The following is a 26,687-nucleotide window of genomic DNA, read 5'->3' as shown; positions in this document are numbered from 1 at the left end:
TAAAATGATTAAAAGCCAACCACCCAGTGAAAACCCAGTGGAGCGCAGTTCGGCCCCAGCACATCTGGTGTTACCATGACTTGGAATCCCTGAAAGCTGAGTTGGCGGGAAAGTGTGATTTTTATCTTCAGAATGACCCACGGTCACGTAATTCCATTAGCACCTTACAACGCTGCTGTTCTTTGAGTAGGCGGTTGGCTTCCAGAACTCTTTTCTTTTGTGCTCATACACAATCCCAAGCCCTCCCTCGCTGATTCTCCAGGCGAGCTGTGCTGCTGATGCATAAGCCGTGTCTCTGGAGTGGTTCGAATCCACAGGCGACTCCCTGGGAGAAAGATGAGCAACTCCCTCTGTGAGATTTACAGGCTCAGAAAACCCCCGGGTGGGCCAGTGAGGAGTCGGTGCCGACCTGTGGGCAAGGAGCTGAGCCCAGGTTCCCGTGTGGAAGGGGTGTCGACAAGGAGAACAGACACCTTGCAGGAAGGGAAGGTGTGGGAGGCTGGAGAGGCCCCAGGGTGAGGACTCCGGATGTTTCTAAGTCGTTGTTATAATGCCTCCCTTCAGCATCCTTCTCCAAGCGTTCCCAGAAGCACCCCTTTCACTGAGGCTTTCTCTGGCTCTTTGTTTCTCCGCTTCCATCCTGGGCCCTGAGGACTCTCTGTCAGCATCGGCCATACGCCTCTCGGTGCAGGGAGCTCTTGTGACTTAATGATAAAGAGATTTGCTGCCACCTCAAAGCTAAGTGGTTTGAATCCACCAGCTGTCCCTCAGAAAGACGACAGGCAGCCTCCTCCTCCTGTGTGACGTACAGTCCCTGAAAACCTGCTGGAGAGTCAGCTATGGGTTGACGGTAAACAACAACAGTAATTTCTCTGGGTCTTGATTTATTTATGTTTGGTTGCCTGCAGCTTTACGTCTTTCCCCTACACAACACCCCCAACAGCTGAGGGCTCCCCAAAGTCACCCATGCTCCCTGCACCCCAAGGCCTACCTGGGCTGCCCAGAACTCTCACCTGGGTCTCAGAGAGGTTCAGCTGCCGGGCCAGCTCGGTGCGCTCACGGCCCACCACGTACTGGCATCGCTGGAACTCCATCTCCAGGCGGTACAGCTGCTCGGCCGTGAAGGAAGTGCGGGTCCGCTTAGGCCGGTCCAGGTCCAGGCCTTTGGGCAGGACGATTTCCCGGATGGTTCCTTTAGCATCTGCGGGGGCAGTGAAGGGAGCCAGGTTAGTTGGCTAGCTAAGGAGGTGGGGGTGCTCCCAGGAGGCACTGTGGTCTACCAGCGAGCTCCCCAGGCCCTGTCGGGGTGCATGACCTCGGATGTTTCCTGTGGTCGCTAATGAGGGCTCATATGTGAGCCTCAACTGGTCGCTGTCCAGATGTCAGCTCACGGCGCCGCCAGGTGTGTCGGCACAGACCTGGGCTCAGACGGCTTTCAAGACCTGGGTTTTGAGGAGTAGAGAGCGGGCCTTCTGGATGGCCTCTGGATGGGCTGGAACCCCCAACCTGTGGTTAGCAGTGCACCCCTTAACCGCTTACACAGCCCACGGGCTCCATATGCATGAAAGAGAGGGCTTCAGTACCACCGCCAGCTCTGTAATCACGGTCCAGGCGGAGAGCATTCAGCCTGGCCTACCCAGGAATCTGTTCCACGAGCAGAGTAAGAAATAAATGGAAAGAGAGGCCAAGTCACCAAGTGTGATGTGCTGGAGGAAAGGGGGGGTTAGGGCTGGACCTGACAAATCAGGGAAGGCTTGTGGGAGATACTCAGAGCCAGGTGCTAAGGAGAGACAGAAACAGAGATAGAGATAGGGAGAGATAGAGATGGAGAGGGAGGGAGGGAGAGAGGGAGAGAGGGAGGGAGAGAGAGAGAGATAAAGAGAAGGGAAGAGGAGGAGAGAGAGACAGTCAGTCTGTGAATACACTACCTCCCTTTAATGAAGAAGTAAGGAGAAGCTGCATTTCAGGGAGCAGCCAAAGTGCGTTATCTCCCTCAGGATCGGTGGAAGAAGGAGCTATGTACAAAAGGTAACCTCAGATCTGTCCACTCGATACCACAGTATGTCATACAAACAAGCACGTGAAAAGATGTTTGACACAGCTGGTCACTAAGCCAATAACCAAACCCTCTACCACGGAGCTGATTGTTAACTCTTGGTAACCCCCCATCGGGTCTCTGAGGCTTAAGCATTTTTTAAATTCGCTTATTAAACTCTTTTTGTTTTGAGTTTCAATCATTCACATACATTTTGTATGTGTATGCAAAAGGGCATCACACTCCAGAAAACAGCCTGGGAGTCTCTTAAAAATGTAAATTTATTTTTAACCTACAAGCTAGAGGTCACACTCCTGGGCATTTATCCTAGAGAAGTTCACACAGAAATGTTCACAGCAGCTTAATTTACTGTAAAACAAACTAAACAGTGCAAGTAAAATAAAACCTACCTTTGCACAAAAACGTACACCCAAACGTTCATAGCAGCTTGATTTATAGTAACAAAGAATGGAGCAAGCAAAATAGTTTTAGTTATATAAGTAAACTGTAGTACAATTATGGAATATTACTTAGCAATAAAAAGTAACTATTGATACAGGCAACAATTTTATTATTCTCAGGATTTAACACTGAGTGGGAGGAAAAACTAATCCCCAAAGGTTACATACTATATGATTCTAATCATCAAAATGACAAACCAAAGAGATGAAGAACAGGTTAGTGGCTAGAAGGAGTTAGAGGAGGAGGGGGAATAGGATTTTTTTAAAGTAACATAAGGAAGTTTTATTAGTAATGACACAATTCTGTATTTGATTATGTTGCTGGTTGCACGAGTCTATGTGATACAATATCCTGGAGCTATATGCAAAGATATGGGCTGACCCATGTGGAAGCAGGTGAATTCTGAGGAAGGTCCATCATGGAGTTAGTGATCCTGTGTAAAGGTCAACTTCCTGGTTTTAATAATGAGGTATAGACACATAAGAAAAAAAAGGGGGGTATTTTTTGGTTGGAAACAGGGGTAATGGCTGCCCACAAGCTCTCTATACTATTTTCGCAGCCTCCTGTAAATCTGTAATTATTTTCCAATAAAAATGTGACACAAGAGATGAACCATAAAACCAGTGAGCTCCTCTTGGCATACACACCAAATAGACACATCACTAGCGGGAAGAGCCTGCCCACGTGGCCCTGAAGTGTCTTTACATTCCACAACGGCAGACGAGTGAACCTTCATCATTTAAAACAATGCATCTATTTTAATGATCACTAGAAGAAACTAAGCCATGATCTGACATGCTTGCAATGAGCTACAGCAGGTATTTAATTTTCAAACGTCTTAAGCTCTCCTCAGCGAGGAGATACATGCAGATCTTTGCAAAGATCTTGACAGGTGGGACTCTCATCCCACGGTGAGCCCAGTGACGCCGTCCAGCACAGCAGAGCGCAAGGCCAAGCCCAGGGGGACAGCCCCCCCCCCAGCTGTGCCTGATTGTCTTAGGGGAACAGCTGGAGGGCGGCTGAGCTCTCTCAGCTACAACTCTAGGATGAGGCCATGCTCACCTGGCTCTGCCTCTGAATTGCAGCATCAACATATCAGCACATGATCTCATCAGCGAGCCCTTTCTGCACCAATTTACCGGGAAACGCAGTCCCAGCAAGATAATCCACTGTCTGCCATGCCCGCCTGCACTCCTGAGCTGTGCGCCGATGCAGAAACAAGCACCCCAAGCAGAAGGCCACAGGAGGGCCCCTCTCTGCCAGCTCTCTGCCTCCATCTCCTCCTGGATCCCATGACCCTGGGCCTTCAATTGGTCTCACTTTCACTGGGAAAACAGTAACAACCACCACCACCAACTGTTATGCTAAAACATTAACTAGACATTAGTGGAAATGTTCCATTGGGCAAATCGGCTTCTGAGACCTCTTTAAAGTGCTGAAGAGCAAGGATGTCAGTGTAAAGACTAAGGTGTGCTTGATCCGAGTCACGGTCTTTTCAATCGCTTCCTTTGCATCTGAGAGCTGGGTAATAAGGACGACAGAAGAATCGATGTCTTTTAAGTTGTGGTGTTGGAGAAGAGTTTTGAATAGCCCATGAGCTGCCAAAAGAACACAGATCTGTCCTGGAGAAGGTGCAGTCGGGAGCTCCTTAGAAGCAAGGAGGATGAAATCCCATCTCACGTACTTTGAGCATGTTGTCAGGAAGGACCAGTCCTTGGAAAAAGACGTCGTGCTGGGAAAGGTGAAGGGTCAGAGACAGGAGGACCCTCAACAAGCAGTGACTTTAACAAAGGGCTGGAGCGTATCAGAGACGGTGGGGACGACCCAGGACAGGGCAGGGCCCAGATCTGTGGTTCATCGGGTCTCCATGAGTTGTCGTCGACTCAACACCAGCTAATTTGAACAAATCTAAATGTATTAGGATTGTAACATAACTGAGAAAGATAGTAACCAAATGATCCAATATTAGGAAATATGAAATGCTGAGTACACAATAATTCCTATGTATACTGTGTCTACAGGGAGCTCTGCTGGCTTTGTGGCAAGAAGCTGCGTTGCAATCCCAAAGGCACGCAGTTCAAGGCCACCAGCTGCACCATGGGAGAAGGATTGACAAGCTCCGCCTGAGCGATTAATTGCCTCTGAAAATCCGCTCGAGGGTCAGCTGTGACTTGGTTTCGACACTATGGCACACAAAACCAACATGTTTATAGAGTTTATGATAAAGAGAGCTTTTTAATTGAGCCAAGTTTGGTCTATTCAATAAGTAGAGCTAAGGAGATTAGTGGGGTAGAACACAAAGAATTTAAATTCCTGTCTCACACCATAAAAGTTGTAAATGGATTAGAAAGAAACATTATAAGCCAAAAATTATAGATATGTAAAAAAATATGTACAGCAGGATATTCTTATAGTCCTTTGCTTGGTAAGCTATTTTAAAGTAAGAGATAGAACAAGAGACTATAAGAGGAAAACAAAGACTCTCCCGGCGACGTTAAAGTTAAACATACTTACATTTTGTATATATTAATACACAGATTGAGAAGTGTGACTCCTTAAGGATTGGACACTAGATTTCCCTAGTTTTTTTTATATTTTTTTAAGCAAATATATATTTTGCATGACAGATGCACCAAAACAAAGGAAAAATGCATGTGCGATAAAGACCCTAGTTTTGCACAAAATAAGACAGCCTATTTTTGCATTTTACATCTTGGAGTGAGTGAGGTCCCACTCTGGGACTTCCAGGTTGATCTGAAGTTCATGGTGGTGAGGTGGGTCTGGCAGGACCTGAAATTACTTACCTGGGAGGCCAATATCAACAAGCTTGGGGGATGTAACTTATCATGCATGTCGTGAGAAACCAGCCAATGAAAGTCTGGAACCCCAAGGCTCAGAGGGCCTTCTGGTCGACAAGAACACTTGCTTTTGGGGGGACAGTGATTTCTCTGGGACAAGGAAGCTCTGAGTTGGGAACACCTCCCCACCAGACCTTGACCTGTCTATCTATCCTTTGGGCTATAATAAATCTGTACCTACACCTATAATCTTTGTTCTGTTGACAGTCTTGTGAGTTGTTCCAATGACTTAAATCAGCAAAAGCAGCTCATTGCTTGGAACCGACTCATGACTGACCCTGCAGTGTGTTGTCAGAGACTACAGATCACCTGGGAGGGGACTGAACAACTTTCTCCCACAGAACAGGTGGTGGGTTTGAACCACTTACCTGTGGGTTAGCAGCATATCTCTTTATCCCCTAGGCCGCCACAGTGAGAGCCAGTAGGTCAGGAAGTGAGAGTGTTATATGGAGTCCTGAGCTTGCAGCTGGCATCCTGAGAAAGCAGTGGATCAGTGGTCAACTTACTGGAAGTTGGGGTGCTAGGTAGACTCCCCAAACTTGTGGCTAGCATCTATTTAGCAGCATGAAGGACAGTTATCCTTTCTACTTGTGAGATATGAAGTTGCTCTGGGTGGCTCGAGTCACAAGTGCTGCATGGCAGCTGGTCAGGGCAGTGCCCTCGCCTGTGAGCTCTGACCCAGTTCCTCTGGCTGGGAGCCGGGAGAGAGCACCACGGCTGGTCACGTGGAGAGGCGGGATAGCGAGGTCTGGGCCAATCCCATGTTGGGAGCTGTGTTTACGCTGAGCCTCACGGAGCAAGGAGGTGGGAATGTGTCTCTTCCTCAGCATAGTACAAGGAAGAAGGGAAGAAAGTACGTCTAGAAAGGCAATAGTATTCAGCATATATAACATACACCTAGAAGCAATTTTCAGTGAAATAGCCCGGTGGGGAAATGGTCAAATAACTTGACTGAGCTGTCCACAGAAAAAGTATCCTATAATTAATAAACACATAAAAAGATGATCAGGTTTCCACAGAAACCAGGATTGTGCAAGCTCAAGCGACCATGGAAAAGAATGACTGACTGGAAGCTCTGATGGCTTTGGTGGTAAGAAACTGCGCTGCCAACTCGAAGGAATGTAGTTCAAATCCATGAGCTGCTCTGTGGGGAGAAGATGGATAGCTTCCTCCCATGCAGTTTGCTGCCTCTGAAAACCCACTAGAGGGTCAAATATGGGTTTCTTTCAACTTGACGGTACACCACCACAACACATGACTGGAGGACACTATTAAAACATTAATAAAGGAGTGGAGCATTGTGGAAGAATCTGTCCTCTCAAACCTGTTGCTGTTATATACATAGAAATATATACATATACATATAAATATATATGAATATGAATATAAATATAAATATTTGTTGTTGTGGACCATCGCGTTATAACTGACCCATAGCTGACTCTCTGGCAGGTTTTCAGAGGCAGTTAATTGCACGGGAGGAGATTTCCCATCCTTCTCCCATGGAGAAGCTGGTGGATTCAAACTGTGTGTCTTTGAAATTGCAGCACAGCTTCTTGCCACTAGGCCACCAGAGCTCCCTATGTGTATGTGTGTATATCTATGTGTGTGTGTGTGTGTGTGTGTGTGTGTGTGAAAATCCCTGAAAAAATATATATATTCCCAATAGTTTAATTTTCTTAGGAATTTATTACAGTAAAATGATGGCTGAAAAGAGTGCTTACTGTAGCATTGTTCAAAATACTGAAATTTGAAAACAGAGTGTTCCTCACAAAGGAAATGGTTGGGAAAAAAATCATGGTACATTCATACTGTAAAAGGGAGCTCTGGTGACCTAGTGGGAAAAACATCGTGCTCAAAGGAAGGAGGTTCGAATTCACCAGATGCTCAGAGGGAGAAAGGCAATCTCTTCCTATGCAGTTTAGTCTCTGAAAACCTGCTGGACGGTCAGCTATGGGTTGATTCCAAATCGCCAATAATGAGTGTGTGGTGCATTTACACTGTAGAGTATGATGTCGTAGCTAAAAATAATGAGCTAAAAATCAAAATGAACTGACATTAAGTGAAAGAAAACAAGTTATGGACAAACATAGGTGATCGCATTCCATTTATGAGAGCTGCAGCGATAGACCCAAACATACTGCCGATGATGAAGACGGCACAAGGCAAGGGGATGCTGCACTCTGCTGGACGTGAGGTCCCCAAGATCTGGAGCCAACACAGTGACCCCTGACAACTACATTCCACTAAACACTTATCCCAGACGTCATCATTAATAGACACTCACTCAGCATTTACTGGGTGCTGGGCTGGGTACTGCTCTTTGTGGAGTTGCAGAAATAAATGGAACAGACAAGGTTCCTGCTTCCACAGACGATGTGATGGGGAAAGGAACAGAGAATATGTCTATCTGAAAAGCTGGTGTGTAAGAGAATGATAAATGCTGGGGAGACAGTAAAATACAGGATAAGGGAATATTACTGTTCCCCCCCCACACACACACTCTTGCCAAGAAACTATTAGAGTGAAAATGTTTGAGTCTAAATGGTGTGCGTCCTGGGATTACTGGATGGAGGGAAGGAAGAGAAGCGAATTCCTCTTAAGGAACTTTTGTCTTGAAAGAGATCATGCTTCTTAGTCTGATAAGAACTTATGCTCCCACCTTCAGACCAGCTTCCAGCTCTCACACTCTCTCTCAGGTCCCTGGGTAGAATAAACTGCTCAACTAGTCATCTAAAGTTTGGTGGTTCAAATCATTCCTGTGGCATCATTACAAAGATTACAGCCACAAAAACCCAACAAAGCAGTCCTGGTCTGTAATACAAGCGGTGGCTGCGGCTCTGAACTGATGTTACGACAATGAGTTTGTATTTTGGGTTGGCACATCTTTCCACAGACACCCATCTCTTAGTACAGGCGGTTCCACACATGACAAGCTGCTCAGATGTTGACTTTTAAGCATGACAAGGTCCTTTCCTGTCATAATCTACAAATGTAATGAGACTAGAAAAATTCCACCCGAGATTAAATTAAAAGATGTATTGCGATGGGTAAGTCTGCTGTTAGGGACCTCTCCAAGGTACTGAAGAGCAACAGTGTCACTCTGGGGACTAAGGTGTGTCTGATACAGACCATGGTCTTTGCAATCACTTGTTATGTGTCAGAGAGTTAGACAACGACTAGGGAGGATAGAAGGAGAATTGATGCCTTTGAGATGTGGTGCTGGAGAAGAGTGTTGGGTGTACCATGGACTGCTGGGAAAACAAACAGGTTTATCCTAGAGAAAGTTAAACCAGGATGCTCCTTGGAGGCAAGGATTCTGAGGCTTCGTCTGACATACTTTGGACATGCTGTAAGGAGGGATTGGTCCTTGGAGAAGGACATCATGCTTGGGAGGGTAGAGGGACAGGGCAGGAGAGGAAGACCTTCTATGACGTGGACTGACTCAGTGACTGGGGTAATCGGGGTGGGTGTGTCGGAGATGGCGCGATTGGCACAGGACAGGGCAGGTTGTAGGGCTGTTGTACAGAGGGTCGCTATGAGTCGCAAGTGACTAGACGGCATATAACAACAATCCTCAGCTTTATATGGAGTAACAAGAGGCCCCAAACTGCTAGAGGAACATTAAAAAAGAAGAACAAGGGTAGGAGGACTTATTTCCTGAGTTAGAATATATTATGCCGCTATAGCAGAAAAATCTGCTGTCAGGGACCTCTCCAGAGTACTAAAGAGCAACGACGGCAGTGTGGAGACTAAGGTGCACCTGATCCAGGTCATGGTCTTCACAATTAAATTTTCTGCATTAGAAAGCTGGAAAATGACTAGGGATGATAGAAGGAGAATTGATGCCTTTGAGTTGTGGTGCTGGAGAAGAGTGTTGAATATACCATGGACCAGTAGGAGAACAAAGAGGTTGCTCCTGGAGAGGATAAAACCAGGTTGCTCCTTGGAGGCAAGGATTCTGAAGCTCCATGTGACATACTCTGGGCATGTTGCAAGGAGGGATCAGTTCTTAGAAAGGAACATCATGCCTGAAAAGGTGGAGGGACAGCACAGGAGAGAAAGACTCTGGATGAGATGGGTTGACTCAATGACTGGGGGAATGGGAGTGAGTGTGTCGGAGACGATGAGGTTGGCACAGGATAGAGCAGGGTTCAGAGTGTTGTACATAAAGCTACAGAGTTTTCAGAGGCACATTGTTAAATTGTTATTGTTGTTATGTGCCGTTGAGTCGCTTGTGACTCATAGCGACCATGTACAACAGCCCTAAACTCCACTCTGTCCTGTGCCAATTGCACTGTCCCTGACACTCCCATCCCGATTATCTCAGGCACTGAATCAGTCCACCTCACAGAGGGCCTTCTTCTCCTGCGCTGTCCCTCCACCCTCCCAAGCATGATGTCCTTCTCCAAGGACCAGTCCCTCCTTACAGCATGTCCAGAGTATGTCAGACGAAGCCTCAGAATCCTTGCCTCCAAGGAGCATCCTGGTTTAACCCTTTCCAGGATGAAACTGTTTGTTTTCCTAGCAGTCCATGGTACTCTCAATACTCTTCTCCAGTGCCACAGCTCAAAGGCATCAATTTTCCTTCCATCCTCCTTGGTCACTGTCCAACTCTCTGATGCATAACAAGTGATTGCAAAGACCATGGCCTATATCAGACGTACCTTACTCTCCAGAGACACACCGTTGCTCTTCAGTACTTTGGAGAGGTCCTTAACAGCAGACTTTCCCATGGCAATGCACTTTTTAATTTCCTGGCTACTGGTGCCAAGAGTATTGACTGTGGAGCCAAGCAAACTAAAACTGTGAACAATCTCAATCTCTTCACCATCCATCCTGATGCTGCCAATTGGTCCAGTGGTGAGAATCTTTGTCTTCTTGACATTGAGCCTCAATCCATATTGTAGGCTGCAGTCCTTGGCCCTCTGTAGCAGGTGCTTCAGGTCCTCCTCAGTTTCAGCAAACAGGGTTGTGTCATCTGCATAATGCAGATTGTTGATTGATCATCCACCAATCTTGACCCCACACTTCTCCTCATAGAGCCCCCCCCCCCAGCCTCCCAGATGATCTGTTCTGCATACAGGATGAAAAGGTATGGAGACAGGACACATCCCTGGTGTACACCCTTCCCAATTTTGAACCATGCAGTATTTCCTTGCTCTGTTCTGACGACTGCTTCTAGGTCCAAATATAGGTTTCGCATTAGCACGATCAAGTGTTCTGGGATTTCCCTTCTTCTCAGAGTCAGCCACAGTTTGTTATGATCCACACAGTCAAATGCCTTTGCATAGTCAATGAAACACAGATAGACATTCCTCTGGTATTCTCTGCTTTCAGCTAAGATCTATCTAACATCAACTACAATATCCCCAGTACCACGACCCCTTCTAAACCCAGCCTGGACTTCTGGTAGTTCTCTGCTGATGTGCTGTTCCAGTCGTTTTGGATAATCTTCAGTGGAATATTGCTTGCACGTGAAATCAATGAGATTGTTCTATAGTTTCCACACTCTGTTGGGTCACCTTTCTTTGGGGATGGGAATAAATATAGATAGATCTCTTCCAGTCAGTTAGCCAAGTGGTGGTTCTCCAGATTTCTTGGCACAACTTGGTGAGCATGTCCAGGGCAGCATCTGTTAGCTGAAATATGTCTATTGGTATACCAACTATTCCTGGGGCCTTATTTTTTGCCATTTCCTTCAAAGCAGCCTGAACTTCTTCTTTCATCACCATAGGCTCTTGCTCGTATGTTGTTTCATGAAATTCTTCTGTGTCTGCCAATTCCTTTTGATACAGTAACTCAGTATATTCCTTCTATCTTCTTCTAATACCTCCTGGATCATTTAACATTTTGCTGAAAGCATCCTTGATTATAGCAACTCTAGGTTTGAATTTGTTCTTCAGTTCCTTGAGCGTTAAATAGAGGAGTATTTAAAAAGAGGAAGATTCTTGATGAAGTGACACAGTGCCTGCAGCAAAAGGCTCATCCCTCGCCAACAGCTGTGAGCGAGGTGCCTGGCAGGGTGAGGTCTCGTTCTGCTGCACAGAAGATTCCACTCTGAGCTGGAATTAACCTTATAGCCTCTAACAACAACAGAATGGTTGTTTTTGTTTGTGGTTGGTTTTTTTAATTAAAAAAAAATAATGATAAAAAAATAAAAATAATAAAGAAAGAAAGAAAGAGTGAATGAAAAGAAATGTTGGCCAGACACCTAAAATGTATGTGCAAAAGAGGATTCTACCAATTCGGAATAGAGCAATTCTTATTCCTAAATAGAAAAAGAGAAAGAAATGTTGGCTAAAACATGGAGAAACTGAAGTCCTTATCAAAATGGTAAAGCCTTTGTGGAAAAACAGCGTGGTAGCTCCACAAAAAAGTGACTTAACACCACATGATTCAGCAATTCCACTCCTACACAGATACCCCAAAGACTTGAAAGCAGAGACTCAAACAGACTTGTACACCGATGGTCACTGCATCACTATTCACAACAGCCAAAAACTGGACACAGTGTAGATGCTGAGGGACATATGAAAAGACAGACGAATTGTGGGATAGACAGACGTATGGAATACAACTCGGACGGGGAAAGAAACCAAGTCTTGATTGCATGCTACATAGTGTGTGGATTTGAAGACGTTTTGCTGAGTGAAGTAAGTCAATCATAAAGGGATAAATACTGTATGACCTCATTTACAGTTAAAAAACTACCACAACAAAAAGAGGCCAAAGCAGAGAGTCTACAGTTTATTAGTGAGTAATAGATGTGGTGAGAGGGACGAAGAGAAATTACTGCTTATAGAGTACTGAGTGTTGATTATAGTGCTGGGAAAACCTGTGTTAATTAAGGACAAAAATTACATAGCTGATTACAGTAATGTTCTCAATAAGTTAATATACTTGTAAAAAGTTGTATTGCCAAAACACTGTGTGGTAGAAACATTAAAGCAACTGCGGGAGGGGGGATGAAGAAAGACATGCTAAGCCTGCCATCTACAACCACCTACCTCAAACAATTTGGTTCTTGGGTTTGGGGTCATGATGTTATAAGACATTTCAGTCAATGGTTCTAATACCACGTTTAGTGTTTCTGTCCACCCTCCTGTTTGGTGTGCAGTGCCTGGGCTCTTGAAGGCTTGCTAGCAGCCATCCAAGGCACAGAAATAATCTCTATGTTCTCTGAGCAACAGAGGAAAAAAACGGTCAGGGACAGAGGAGGAGAGATAGATGGTTAATTGCCCCACCAAGAACTGCTTCCTTTGTCATGAGACCAGAACTGGATGGTGCCATAACTAGATAATCTGATCGAGGAATCCATAAAAATCCCAATCAAAAGTTAGGAACTGGACTTCAAATCCCCATGGAACCCAGACTGTCTGGGTCTAAGGAGAGTGGAAGAACCTTTAAATCCACTGTCCCAGAAAAATCTTTATAAACCTTAAACAAACAAACAAACAAAAGTCTTCTGACATCTTAAACCTAAACAATTGAGCTTAATTAGTGTTTGCCTAGAGCATTACGTGTTTTTAAGAGCTATCTTTGCTGTTGATATGTGCCCTCCAGTCAGAACTGACTCACAGCTGGACCCTCCAGAGAGTTTTCAGAGGCTGTAAATATAACAGGAGGAGACTGCCCATCTTTCTCCCACAGAGCAGCCAGTAAATTTGAACCACCCACCTTTGGGTTGGCAGCGGAACAATTAAGTAAGTGTGGTAACATCAACATCAAGGAGTAGACAGGAACCTCTGGGTGCCATGCATTTATGCTAGTGAGGGAGACACAACTCAGAAAGGGGGGTGGGGGGGTGGTGAGAGAGCTGTCCAGGTCCAAAAACGAACCAGGGTCTCTCAACTGTAACTGTAGAAACAGTTTAACATGTATACGCACTGCTGTGAATATTCTCAAGAACAACAGAAATGAAAGCTATTCTTTTAAAGATTCCTCTTTAGAAAATTCATTCTCAAGTTTATATGAAAAACAGAGATGGGAAGAATTGCCAAGAAAAATACATCGAGGCCTAAGAAGAAAATGTTTATGTTGCCATGTAGGAAAAGATATTCTAAATTGAGTCCACAGCAACTAACAGTTCAGGGTTCTCTCTTCGCCATTCCCCCTGCTCCCCCGCCATGAGACCAAGAAGGTGTCCTTCCTGCAGGTACAAGCTCTAGCCCAGATTTAGGAGGCATCAGCTTAGATTAACCAATGTTTTCGCAGTGTTTGAAAGCAAAATACAAGTCGCGTTCCTTTCTAACCATTGGGCCAACCGGCAGAATTATGATAGATGGTGAAGAGACTGAGATTGTTAACGGCTTTAGCTTGCTCCACAGTCAACAACACTCTTGGCACCAGCAGCCGGGAAATCAAAAGATGAACTGCCCTGGGAAAGTCTGCTGTCAGGGACCTTTCCAAAGGACTGATGAGCAGTGACATCAGTATGGATACCAAGGTGTGCCTGATCCAGGCCATAGTCTTCACAATTACCTGCTATGCATCAGAAAGCTGAACAATGACTAGGGATAATAGAAAGAGAATTGATGTCTTTGAGCTGTGTTGCTGGAGAAGAGTATTGAATATATTACGGACTGCTAGGAGAACAAAGATGTTCATCCTGGAGAGGGTGAAACCAGGCTGCTCCTTGGGAGGGTGGAGGGACAGTGCAAGAAAGGAAGACCTTCTAGGAGGTAGACTGATTCAGTGACTGGGGTAATGAGGGTAGGTGTGTCAGAGACAATAAGGCTGGCCCTGAACAGAGCAGGTTTCAGAGCTGTTGTACATATAGGGTCGCTTTAAGTCACAATTTAGACAAATTGGCAGCATCAGGATGGATGCTGAAGAGATTGAGATTGTTCACAGCTTTAGTTTGCTTGGCTCCACAGTCAACACTCTTGGCACCAGCAGCCAGGAAATTAAAAGACATACTGCAATGGGAAAGTCTGCTGTTAGGGACCTCTCCAAAGTACTGAAGAGCAATAGTGTCACTCTGAAGACTAAGGTCTTTGCAATCAGTTGTTATGTGTCAGAGAGTTGGACAATGACTAGGGAGGATAGAAGGAGAATTGATGCCTTTGAGCTGTGGTGCTGGAAAACAGTATTGAATGTACTATGGACTGCTAAGAAAACAAACAGGTTTATCCAAGAGAGGGTTAAACCGAGCTGCTCCTTGGAGACAAGGATTCTGAAGCTTTGTCTTACACACTTTGGACATGTGGCCAGGAGGGGTCAATCCTTGGAGAGATGGATATCATGCTTGAAAGGGTTGTGGTACAGTGAAGGAGAGGAAGACCCCAGATGAGATGGATTGATTCAGTCACTGGGGTAATTGGGGTAGGTCTGTCGGAGACAGTGAGATTGGCACAGGATAGTGCAGGGTTTAGGGCTGTTGTTCATAGGGTCTCTATGAGTCGCAGGTGACTGACAGCACACAACAACAACAACAACAACGTCACAGGCGACTGGATGGCACATAACAATAGCAACAACATTCCTTTCTAAAAGGAACTCTAGATGGATAAGCTGGCCCACCCTCTACAGAAGAAGAAAACAACAAGAAATGCAATGGAAAGAAAAGAAAAAGGAAAGAGCCCTCCATGCAGTCAAACTACAGGGCCTTTGACCAGTCGTCATGTAATGGCCAAGAGGACTCAGAAAGCTCAAGTTAGAGAGGCTCAGTGAGAAGTGACTTTCAGGGCTGCCAAAGATGAAGAAGGAGGGGGGGGGGGGGGGGGGGGGGAAGGTCTAAGCAGGCATCTAAAAAGACAGCCTGTGACATTTCCTGCTCCCCAAGTGGGGGAACACACTCAGCTGGCAGATGAGACCTTTAAGTAAATATCAAACCATAAAAACCAACCAAGCAAAGCCAGCCCGATCTTGGCAAAACTTATGCAGACGCGGGGATTTCAGTACATTAGAAAGATGACATTTCAAGTGGGAGATAGAATATATTACTGAAGAAATGTTTTTAGACATTTAGCTAATATTTGAAATAAAGTTAGTTGTGCATGGTGGAAAAAAAATAAGAACCAGGGGCACTAACAAATTCAATGTTAAAAAGCATGGTGATATATTATAGGGTATTGTGATTATCATAAGAGTCCAGAATGAAGGTTCTATAGTGGAGTGTACCCGGGGCAGGGGGATGGTATATCAATGAAGGAATTTTTCTTTTACTTTTCAAATAGAGGATTTAACTGGGGTAGGGGTGGGAAGGGAGAAAAGTGCAACGATGAATGAATGGAAATCCAAAATCTCTGTAAATGTTCATTAAAATTAATTTTTTAAAAACCCACCATGGTTCTAAAAAGGAAAGGAAAAAATAAAAGGGGGTTTCAAATACGGAAAATAAATAACAGAATTGAAAACCTAGAAAGAAAGTCTTCTGCAATTAAAAGACAAATGACAGGCTGAAAATATTCCTAAAACATGTGAAAAGCAGTCTGGTAAGAAATTCCACAAGTCAGAAAAAAAAAAGGACTGTTCAGAGAAGAAGAAACAGAAGTACTCAATAATTTCTTACAGAAAATACTGATGACAGAGGAAAGCCAAATAAAGAAAATAGCAATGAAATGTGTATGTGTGTATAAGTGATATTTTATGTATCAGGCTTTAAACATAAAAAATTAAACATACAAAATTAAGGAGAAATTTTTTAAAGCTTTCTTAGTAAGAATATAAACTGAGACAAATTTTTTTTTTTTCAGGAAGGGCAATTTCATGTTTTCTACCTAAATTTAAAGTTTATAATATCTTTGTCCTTGTCTTCTTTTCTTAAAATTGTGATATTAACGAAAGTGTAGAGAAAAGTTAGATTTTCATCCATTCACCGTTGCACATTTTCCTCCCTAACCTCCCCTCAATTCACTTTAGAAAAAATAAAAATCATCCATTGTTGCACAATTCCCCTCCACGCCTCCCCCAGTCTGCTTTGCAATGCACCTCTTATTCTGGACTAGTGTCATACAAATAATGTCTTATCATATTCCCCCCCCCATATAGTCCTTTAAGCAGTTCTTTACTTCCTCGGTTCCAGCGCTGTGTTCATTATCTATCTCCCTCTTTCCTAGTTTCCTCCCAACACCCCCTGTCAGTCCTGTTTTATAACAGTGGTGTTAATGCAGTATTTGTCCTTTTGTGACAGATATAAAATGCATAGCCTTTTTGTCTTAGATACTTTGGGGAAACTCCTAGCCTAGAGAAACACTGGAATGCTGTTTATAGCACAGTTTATAAGGCAATGGGGAGGGAGGGAGGAGTTAAAAAATCCGGAAGACTATTTCAGACGAAATCAATCAAAGTAGCCATGCCACGCCTTGACTGACTATGCAGACATGAAGAAAAATGGAGTACTTCTTTATATTTTAATCTGACTAGGGCTCATTACATACTGCTAATAGAAAACACTAAGTATGTATAAATCCATTTTTTAAACGATTAAAATAAAATTCTGTGCATGTGCACTCACATGCACTTTAAGTCCCGGAGGATGAATCCCTCCCTCTGCAGCTTCCTGGGGGCTAGGGACACAGGTTTCACAACCTTGTGTACTTCTGTAGCCTTTGTTTTGTTTGAAAGATGTGTGGCTCTTTAACCCACAAATTCTAAAGACTAGTATGTTACAGAGAAGTAGATAGGAGAATATCTATCTACCTAGACAAAAGAGAGGACCATTACAGTTGAATTTGGGCTTGACATTTTTTATGTGTTTTTTTTTTAAATCTCAGAAACAAAATTTTAAAGACCTCTGGGATACTAAGTATGCAGGCCTAAAGGGGAAGTGGAAGGAAAAGGGTTCATTTATCCCATTATGTAAAAAGCCTTTAAACCTGTGAGAAAACAATAAACAATTAAGAAGAGAAATGAGCTAAATACATGAATAAACAATTCGAGAAACAGGAAACAAAAGGGAAGAATAAGTATGTGAACATGTCCTTGACCTCATTAGCTAGGTAAAAATGCTAGCCCACAGAAAAGCGTTCACTTTATCAACAATTCCACTTTAAAGGGCCCAATACATGCTGGGAGAATGGTAAGAATAGTCAGTCCACTTACCGGTGCTGGGGGTGTAATTTAGTTTAAGAGTTTGACATGTACTTGAAAACTGCTGTCATAATTCTATGCTAACCACAGGTTTGTGTCTATGACAACAGTCCGGAATAAGAGGTGCACAGCAAAGTGGACTGAGGGAGGGAGGAAAGGATTTCTTTTTTTTTTTTAAGTGAACTGGGTGGGGGGTGGACAAGGGAGGAAAACATGAAACAATAAATGAATGAAAAGTCAACTTTTCTCTAAACTTTAATTTAAATCACAACAAAAAAACACAACAAAAGGTTCATGTTTTGAATTTACTTAGCAGCGCCTTGAAGAAAAAGACCTGGTGAATCTGCCCCATAACAGTTACAGCTTCCTCATGGGAAAGTTCCACTCTGCGGTTGCTATGGGTAAAATAAAAAACCCTACTCGAACTAATATAAAATAAAAATAAAGTGGAGAGGAAAAAAAATTTCTACTCACTGCCTAGCAACAACAATCATAATTTTTAGTAAACATATTTGAATTTTAAAATGATACTTTGAGAGATTCATTCCATAACGAGACTTATACTAGCTGTGTATCAAGCGATGCTTTCGATTATAAACATTTGATTAGGAGAACTTTCAAGGAGAGGCAAGAGCAGATAGTATAATAAGCCCTGGGGTCTCTATCTTCCAACCTTAATAACTGTTAAGTTCAGAATTCATGCCACTTTATTTGTATCCTCATCACTGTAAACAATTTTTATTTCATTCATATTTTTGTATCTATCTGTGAAAGAACAATAGCACCTTTAAAAGAGCTTAACCACCAATACTTTTATCGCAATCCAACAAATGAACATATTTATTTAATATAACATCTTTTCAGCTTTCACATTCTCATAAATAAGATATTTAAGACAGACATCAATTCAAATTACAATCCAAGATGATCATAGTAGCCTTGCTTTTAACAGCATAAATTAGCACCCTAAATATCCATCAGGAGGGAACTGGTTAAATAAATTACATCTACAGAACTTGTTACAACTATTAAAAAGGATGAGCGGTTTTAGATAGAAAGATTCCCACAATATTTATTAAACAAAAAAGCATCTTGAAAAAAATTAAAATCTCATTCTTACAATATGTAACATATATTTGTATTTTTCTAGGGAAAGTTTGAGAAGTTATATCCTGAGAAGAAAGTATATTATAAAAGAGGAGGAAATAAAAAGTTTTTACTTTTTTCACTCACATGATATAGCAAAACAACATTAATTGCTTTATAAAAATATTTTTATACCTCAGAAAGCAGAAAGACACCATCAGTAAAATGAAAAGACAAACTGCATCTAAAAAATATTTTGCTGCACATATTAAAAGCAATCAATGGATTACTGTTTACAATATATAGAGTTTCTACAAGTTGGTATGGGAAGGAATTGTTGAAGATTAAATTGGTGAAAGGAAATGAACTGGTAGCTAACAGCAGTACTACTGGCTAATAAAGATGTTCAACTTCACTGAAAAAGAAAAGAGGTAAAAATGAAAATTCCCACAAGGTGGTACCTATCAACTGTTAAGACTGGCATAAGTAGAAAAGGCATATATTTAATGTGTAGAGGGACTAAAGATGAGGGTATAACTTGCTAAAATTTCCCCTTATAGCAATTTGACAGGATCTCTCAAAACGGAAGGTGAGAGCTGAGAGGAGTTTAAATTTGTTAGAATTTTATGGAGGGAAATCTGGCGTTATTTTCAAAATGACAAGCATGGACAGGTGCCCTTTGGCTCAATAATTGGACTTCTGGACATCTTGTAACCTCGTGGAGATGACCGAAGAACAAAGGTTATTCATAACAGCACCGCGTGTAACCCTAACAGGAAACAGGCGAAGTGCCCACAGCAGTTACAGGGATTAATGTCCATCTGGTCCATGTAAATGGAAAATCTGTAAGAAACAAACAGGCCGTTCTTTACATTATTAAGTCTAAAATAGCGTCGTGCAGAAAAAAAAAAAATCCAGAGGTGTCAGCATTAACAAGAAAAACAAAAAGGCAACAATAACTCTTGCATAAGTAGAACAATTAGCTGGAAGGCCTGGGAAGCACTTTGGAGATGGGTGGTTCTTGGGAGAAAAGACCAGAACCCAAGAGACGACAGGTCGCTGGAAATTTAAAGACCTGATTTTTCATCTTTCGATAAAATAAAATGGGGGGAAATGGTAACGACTTTTAATGATGCATCAACCTTTTAAAGCAGCAATTGGCTAAGGATTTATCCACTAAAGAAAGGCTCAGAGGCCCCGTTCATTTCACAGGAAGCTAACCCAAACCAGAACGCCATGCTAGAGACAGAGGAATCAGGGTGTCCCCAAAAATCCAACATTCCAAAGATGAAAAGGGAACTCTTGCAGATCCGGGCCCTAGGGTTCCGGTTCTGTAATCTTTAGGGAAGTGGACCTGCCTCTCTCCTTTCTTCCCCAGGGTAGGTGGTGAGTTCCGAGCGCCCACCTACTGGAGAGCGGATTTAACCCACTGCGCCACCAGGGTAGATTGCAGAACAATCCTGTGCATGACCGAGCAGGAGCCTAGGCAAATTGCTGGGATTGTAAAGAGCGCCTGGACTTTCCCCCAAAGGTGACATCGCCAACCATGCCACCCTGCCCTGCCTCCAATTCCAGGATAACCGGACAGCGATAGCAGCAGCGGAATGCTTCTCTGCCCTTGTCTAGCTGCTTCAGGTCAGAGGTTTTCTTATTTTTCATATTTGTTGCTCCTCAGAATGTCATCCCAGCCTTCCCCTTGGATTTGCAAGTGGGAGGAAGTGCGCCCCAACGCTTCTCCCCTCGTCTCTGGCCCTGTGGGCACCGCGCTCCGGGGAGGCCGCCCTGCTCTCCGGGGAGGCCGCGGGGCCGTGCGCCTGGGACGCCGCAGGACTCTCCAGGCTCTCCCTGTAGGGGCGCGTGGGGCTCGTGCCACGCGGGTCACCCTGCCACACCTGCTGCCTCAGGAACTGGGGACTGGGGCAGTTTCGGGGAGTCTTCCGTTGCTTCTGATTCTGCTTTTACTTGGAATATGGAGCACTAGTAGAAAATTTAAATTGCGCGGTAGTTCTGGGCTACACACAAAGGCGCTGATCACCAACTTCAGCCCTAATTGTGTTGCTCCACGGGAGTCTGTGTCTCGGGTTCAAAACCCGCCGGCCATGGTGCGTTGGACTGGCTTTTGGTTATCCCAGCAAGCCCAAAGCAAACAGGGCCTTATGTTGTGCGTTTATGCCAAGCCCCAAGCAGGAGTAAGCCTGAAGGGAGGTCTGGAGACCCGGTGCACGCAGGAGGTAGGGACAGGCGGCTTTCCCAGCGGCCCCGCCTACTTCTTCGGCTGCCTGGCAGCTGCTCAAAGCTGAAGACGCTATGGTTGCTACTGTTTCTTCACTCACCCTACATCCCTTACCCTCTTCCTCCCAACTCAGGCCTGTGGGTCCAGTCACCAGTGAAAGAATCCTGCACTTTTATCCAATTTTATATGTCAGTAGTTCTCAAAGTCGAAGTTTTTACAGGCAAGCAAAATTCCAAAATAAGGTGGTGTTAACTTTATGCTTTAATAAATAGGCTACCCTCTCCATCTCTGCCATTACATAAAGAAGACAGACACTGAAACGTCAACAAAATTGGAATGTCATGTTTCAGCAGACGCTGTTAAGAAGGGCCCTTAAATGCCTCATACCTATGAGCCCAGGAGAGGCTGTCAGTATTGTCTCATTTTATTCATTGTAACTAATGGGTGCCTCTGGAGTGCTAAGTGCAATTGTGCTAAACTCATCCAGTGAATGTGACTGACAGGGTGACTGCCACTCAGGGGTCCCCAAGCTGAGCCGAGGAGGAACCCGGCTGATGCCTCCCCAGGCCCTGCACCTCGAAAGCGCAGGCGTGCCAGGAATCGCACCCACCCTCCACGGGTCAAAAGCAATCTCTTGCAGCGTGCTGGCACACAGTAGGTGCGCACAGATAGTTACTGAGTGGAATTACGAGCACGTGAAGTGCAAGGCCAGGAGGAGACATGGATACGATGGGTGGAGGGGAGCCTGGGCCTCGGTGTGCACCCACAAGAGTGTGCACTCACGGACACGCAGAGGCCCCTGTCATCTCTCCACAGAGAAGGCCAGATCTGCGCAAGGCGCCACCACCTCCTCCCCAGCGCCTGATGCCACTCAGTGGTCCCCACAGCTCACAGGCAGTGGGGACGCCCGGAAGCTTGCTGCCCATGATCCCCAGCTCCCCAGAACCAGGACCGCACCCAGAAGGCATGGCTGGGGTTTGGGGGGAAGACAGTGGGAACCAGAGGCCTAGACCACCTTGAGCCCAGGGAATCCCCAGGAAGGCTTGATGTCAGCTTCTCAGGCTGGCAACGAACACGGGCAGGTCACATACAACCTTATGACTCTCTCCCATTCCTTATAACCTCCTACTATACCATCTGAGTTGAGTGGATTATTGTACTACCTATCCAACAAAAAAAAGCAAAATTCAAATTCATATACCTACATCCTCCCCACCCCCACCTCTGCTCTTTTAAAATAGATTATGAATGTGACATTTAGGGAAGAGAGAGGTTTGGATTATGGCCTCAGATCTGAGACAAATTAAGGCCCCACAGTCGTTGTAGCCCACCCGTAGTTGCAACCCCTACAGATTATAAACAAAGTACTTAGACAGAAGTGCCCATGTAGACGGGCACCTGGACCCATCAGTGTCCTCCACCCAGTTCTCCCCAGGCCTAGGGACCTGGCCTGGGAGACTCTCTAACGGAGGAGTCACTGGGGTCCAGAGTCAGAAGAGAGAGGCAGAGGGAGTGAGGTGAGCGCATGGCATGTGTCCACAGGATGGTGGAATCCAGACCCAAGGGGCCACGCAGCCATGATGGTGCGAACGGACTAAAAACGGAAGGAGCAGTGTGCCGTGGGGCCCTGAAAATGAAAACAGTCCTCCACATAGGCACACTAACAAGTCGACGCGGGGGGCACATTTCGTTACTAGGTTACGAGCGTGCACGCATGTGTACATGTAAGTGTATGTGTGAGGACATTCAAGGAAAATATAAAACCCTCAATTAAAGAGTTCTATATGGATCCTTGGAGGAAAAGTGGGTTCTGCTGTCAAAAACAACAGTTCCAGGAAAATCTAAAAATACCTACCGCCCTAACAAATATCTAAATACCTATGCAGAATATGAATATATATATATATATTTACATTTTCATATACTTTTTTTTCTTTTCAAAGAAATCCCTCTCTTCCAGGTGTGTACACCTTTCCAGTGCGACCAGCCTGCAGGCCTTCTTATTGGCAGACTCAGACACAGAAGCCAAGGTCACGCGGACTGGCCCAGTCCACTCCCAAACCCATGCTCGTTCCAACACTACTCCCCGTGGGTGCGCGCATGTGGGGTTGCAGGGATCCGCCGCGAGGCCTACAAGGCCCAGACTGAGCTTTCGCAGGTCCAGCTGCCGCTGAGGTCTCCAGGAGAAGACGGGTGGAGGGCGCTGCGACTGGGCCAACTCTCTGGGGAGTGGAGGGGGCGAGAGCAGTCCTCGCAGGCTACCCCCAGCCTGAGCCTCCAGCCCCAGGCCGCTCTGGCCTGCACCAACAGCGTGAGGCACAAGCTAAGCTGGTCACTGTGCCTGCCACATGTACGCGTGTGCAGATGAGATGTAGTTGGAGCACGGGTCCAGCTGCCCACCAGGTCTCAGAGGGACTGGAGCCCCACTACCCTCCACACATCTACTCCAGGGAGTAACCCAGCCGAAGCTGGAGGTCTGGTCATTGGCAAGACCCGGTTCCCCAACACCACCTCTCTGAACTTCCAGTAACTGTTGCAGGCTGCATCACCCACTCTCCCACTCCCAGTCGGAGAGGAGAGGAGCCCCGGCTAGTGTGAGGGGTCTCGAGACTGGAGCGCGCCTGGAGGCAGGTTGTGCCTCTGACACCGAGGTGGGGACAGAAAGTGCGGCCTGTGACACCGGCAGGCTGGGCGCCGGGGTCTGGAGAGCAGGGAAGGGGCCTATGCGTTGCGCGTAAACACTGCTGGGCTGTGCGGCTTTCTCAAAACCGATTGCTGAATTTGTATCTGGATTAATTCGTGGGTCAGTCTGAGTGGGGGGAGGTGGAGTGCGAGTGTGGGTTGTGGGGAATTTAGGGTGCAAGTTAGCACCCCTCTTCTGACATCCTGGCTCCACCGAACAGGCCCGGGAGCGGGCTGGCTGTGCGCGGGGCCTTTCTGGCGCCCAGAGGCCTGGAGAGGCCTAGCCTTCGCGGTTGCCTCCTCCCGAGAGGCCGCCTCTGCATGGTCGCCGCTAAGCGGGCCGCGAGGGCGAAGATTCTGGTGGGTCTCACGAGCTTTGTGGTCGCGATGGGAAGCGGGTCGCACCCCCATCGTGCGCACGCTGAGGATCTGGCGGTGTGGACCGGGAACAGCCTCTATTTTCAAGAGGGCGACGCGGCGAGGTTGGTCGCCCTGGACCTTATTCCGCCGAGGCGCTCAGGATCTCGGGTGGCCTGCCACTTGGACCTGGTCCACCGGGAAGGGCTGGCCTTTCTCACCACTGCTGGCTGCTCACGTCCCAACAGCACCCAGATCCGGGGCGCTGGGGAGACCACAGAGCGGGCAGAGGGACGTGGCTGGGGAAGGAGGCCGCCCCACCAGCCAGAAGTGGTTTTGTAGGTCACTTCGGCCCGCGCTGCCCTGCACCTGGGTCAGAGAGCTCTCGCGGGTGTTCTCAGCTTCAGAGACACCTCTGGTCTTTCCAGATAAGGTCCCTTTGCACCGTGAGGGTCTTGGGGACGCAGAGAAACAAAGAAACAGCTTCTCAGAGATATCCACCTGCGAGAGGATCCCAGAAGCCCTAAACTCCAGCGCCCAGGCTCTGCGCCCGCTTGTCCGCTATGAGGCTCCTCCCACAGACGGGGTGCCCCGGGGTGGGGCCCAGCGCGGTGAGGCCTCGTGGGAGGGGAGCTCGTCCCCTCCAACAGCGTCCTCCTAGGTGTTGGAGGACAGCGTGACCTCTGAAGTCAGGGGCAAAATAAACCACCAGCTTTGGGCCTCTTGGAAGGAAACCTTCTTGGGTTTTCACTTGGTGGTGTCCTGGCGCGTGGCCTGTTTCTTACTGTCCGGAGCCTCCACCCAGAGCCTTGGTGGGGCTCCCATGATGCAGATGACCCTAGGAGGGATTAGCTATAAGTGCTCTACTGAGCATCTCAGGCCTGTAATGATCTGTGCGCCGCCCTAAATGGGAAAGTGCAGAAGGATTTAGGACCGCTTGGTTCATCTTTACTTTCCTCTCCCCGTTAGGTGAGCAAATGCGCGCTCAACACTTTCGATTTCAGTGTACAGTATAAATGTACCAGCGGCGCTGCATTGTCCACACGCCTTTATAAAAGGACGCGGCCTGGCCACACAGATTACAGTCAGCCCTGCTCAGGAAACCCCCACCACGCAGAGCTGCAGGGTCACTGTTAGCTCCCACTTCTGCATGTGTCTATAACTGGAAGCTATCTAACTGATATCAATACACAAAAATTATTTGTTGCATGCACAGGGTTAGATGAGAGTTGGGAGCTGGTGGTTGTGGGGCACAGAACGTGCAGCTGTCTGTGCAAAGGCACACCCATCGCCAGGCTGTTAAGGTGGTGGTATCTACCCTAGCAGAACGGGCGCTGGGCAGAGATGGACTGCTACCTCTCCATAAACCCTGGAGATTTCATAACTGAGCAGAGAGCCGGCTTCTCATTCAGGGCTTGTTCACAGGAAGGGCACAGTCTAAACAGCCCCACCTAGTTTAATCCCAGGGGCCTGACAGGTCCACACACTCCTTGCTGACCATGAGTGACCTCTAACTACCTTGACCCCATCTCTTGGAGTGTCCACACCTGACGGCATTTCCCCCCTCCCCTCCCAGGGCCTGGGTTCCTGCATTTGTGTTCCCAGCCTCCCTCAGCTGTGCCTGGCTGGGCTAGCCTACGCTTTATCCCATCTTGTCCCCAAGGCTGTAGGGATGGGTATGGGAGTACAGCACCCAGCAGGGCAAACACTCCAGTGTGCATCTGAGCAGCCAACTCTAAACAGACATATAAGGGTCTGAAAAGGCCACCAAGTCGCCTGTGGGCACTTTACACAGGCTTCTTGCCTTCCTCATGTGCAGGCCAAGGAAATCAGCTGTGACTGGGAGGTGTCCCCTGTTCTCTCATCTAGAAGCAGAAATCCAGAAAAGACAGCGGGAGGGAGCCGGGCGGGGAGTCAGGGAGAAAGGCCTGGCGAGGCATCCCCCATGAGTGGCCTCTTCTGGTCACTGGGACGACAGAGAGTGGGAGAAGCAGTTCTCCAGTTCTGGCTGCAGCCTGGAGGCCAGCTGGAGCAGGTCTCTCGGGAGCCTCTTTTCGCCCTAAGTGCCTGGCGTGGCCTGGATCCGGCTAGAGCTCCGATCCGCTGGGGCTGGAACCTGGGGGCTTCGACCACCCCTCCGCGCACGCGAAAGCAGCAGAACTGGAACTCGGACGCGGTCCAGATCTTGGGGCCGGCGGGAGGGAGTTTGATGAGCAGGGTTCGGCAGAGAGCAAAGGCCGGGACAGAGGGAGCCCGGCGAGGGGCGCATGGATGATGAGGAGTGCGCTAGAGACGCAGAAGGCCGAGTTGGGAGAAGGCCGCACCTGAGGTGCCCAGAAAGTGTCAGGACGCAGAGGAGCGGAGCATGTAACCCAGGCCGACGCGCACAACGCTCCGGGGGACCCTGAGTCCCCTGCGGACGGACCAGCCGGATCCCGGCTTCGGAGAGCGCGGAGAGGCGGCGCTGAGGCCTTTTCCTCCCGAGCTCTGGACCCGGTCCCTGCGACCCGGTCCGCCTCCAGGCAGGTCTCGGGCGAGGGCCCGGGGCAGAGAGGCTGGAGACCGAGGGGTAGGGTGACCAGGACCTCCCAGTTCTGGTCGCTGCTTTGTCCACTGAACCCAGCTCGGTGTCCAGCACACAATAGGCTCTCGGAAAAGATGAGCACGGAGACAGGAACAGGGAGGTCGTAGGCCCCCAAAAGACGCGCGGGTCCCGGGGGTCCGAGCAGCAGGCAGTCCCTTACCTCGCACCAGGATCCGGCGGCAGTGGTCCGCCTCCCCGGGCCCGGGCTGCCCATCGGGGCAGGCGCCGCTCTCCCCGGAGTCCGCGGGGCTGGAGGCCGAAGTCCCCGCCACCTCTCTCGGGCTGCGGCCGCCCCCGCAAGCGCGCGACTCCTCGGTTCCGCAGCGGTTCCCTCCGCCGCCGCCTCCCGACTCC

General features: G+C 47.0%; 1 protein-coding gene across 1 annotated transcript in view; it reads right to left on the bottom strand.

Moving 5' to 3' along the window:
- The window catches only part of VAX2 (ventral anterior homeobox 2), a 35,233-nt gene that overhangs the window by 8,193 nt on the left and 353 nt on the right, over positions 1-26,687 (bottom strand). Inside the window, exons 2-3 of the mRNA XM_006881004.1 lie at positions 26,494-26,683; positions 1,014-1,201 (exon numbers count right to left, since the gene is read on the bottom strand). Of these exons, the coding sequence (XP_006881066.1) occupies positions 1,014-1,201; positions 26,494-26,683 (378 nt within the window). The remainder of the gene's footprint in view (positions 1-1,013; positions 1,202-26,493; positions 26,684-26,687) is intronic.

The sequence above is a fragment of the Elephantulus edwardii genome, unplaced genomic scaffold (assembly GCF_000299155.1).
Source record: "Elephantulus edwardii isolate Elephantulus edwardi_28Jun2011 unplaced genomic scaffold, EleEdw1.0 scaffold00011, whole genome shotgun sequence".
NCBI lineage: Eukaryota > Metazoa > Chordata > Mammalia > Macroscelidea > Macroscelididae > Elephantulus > Elephantulus edwardii.
The sequence above is the reverse complement of the archived record's forward strand: the minus strand, read 5'-3'. Positions and strand labels throughout refer to the sequence as shown.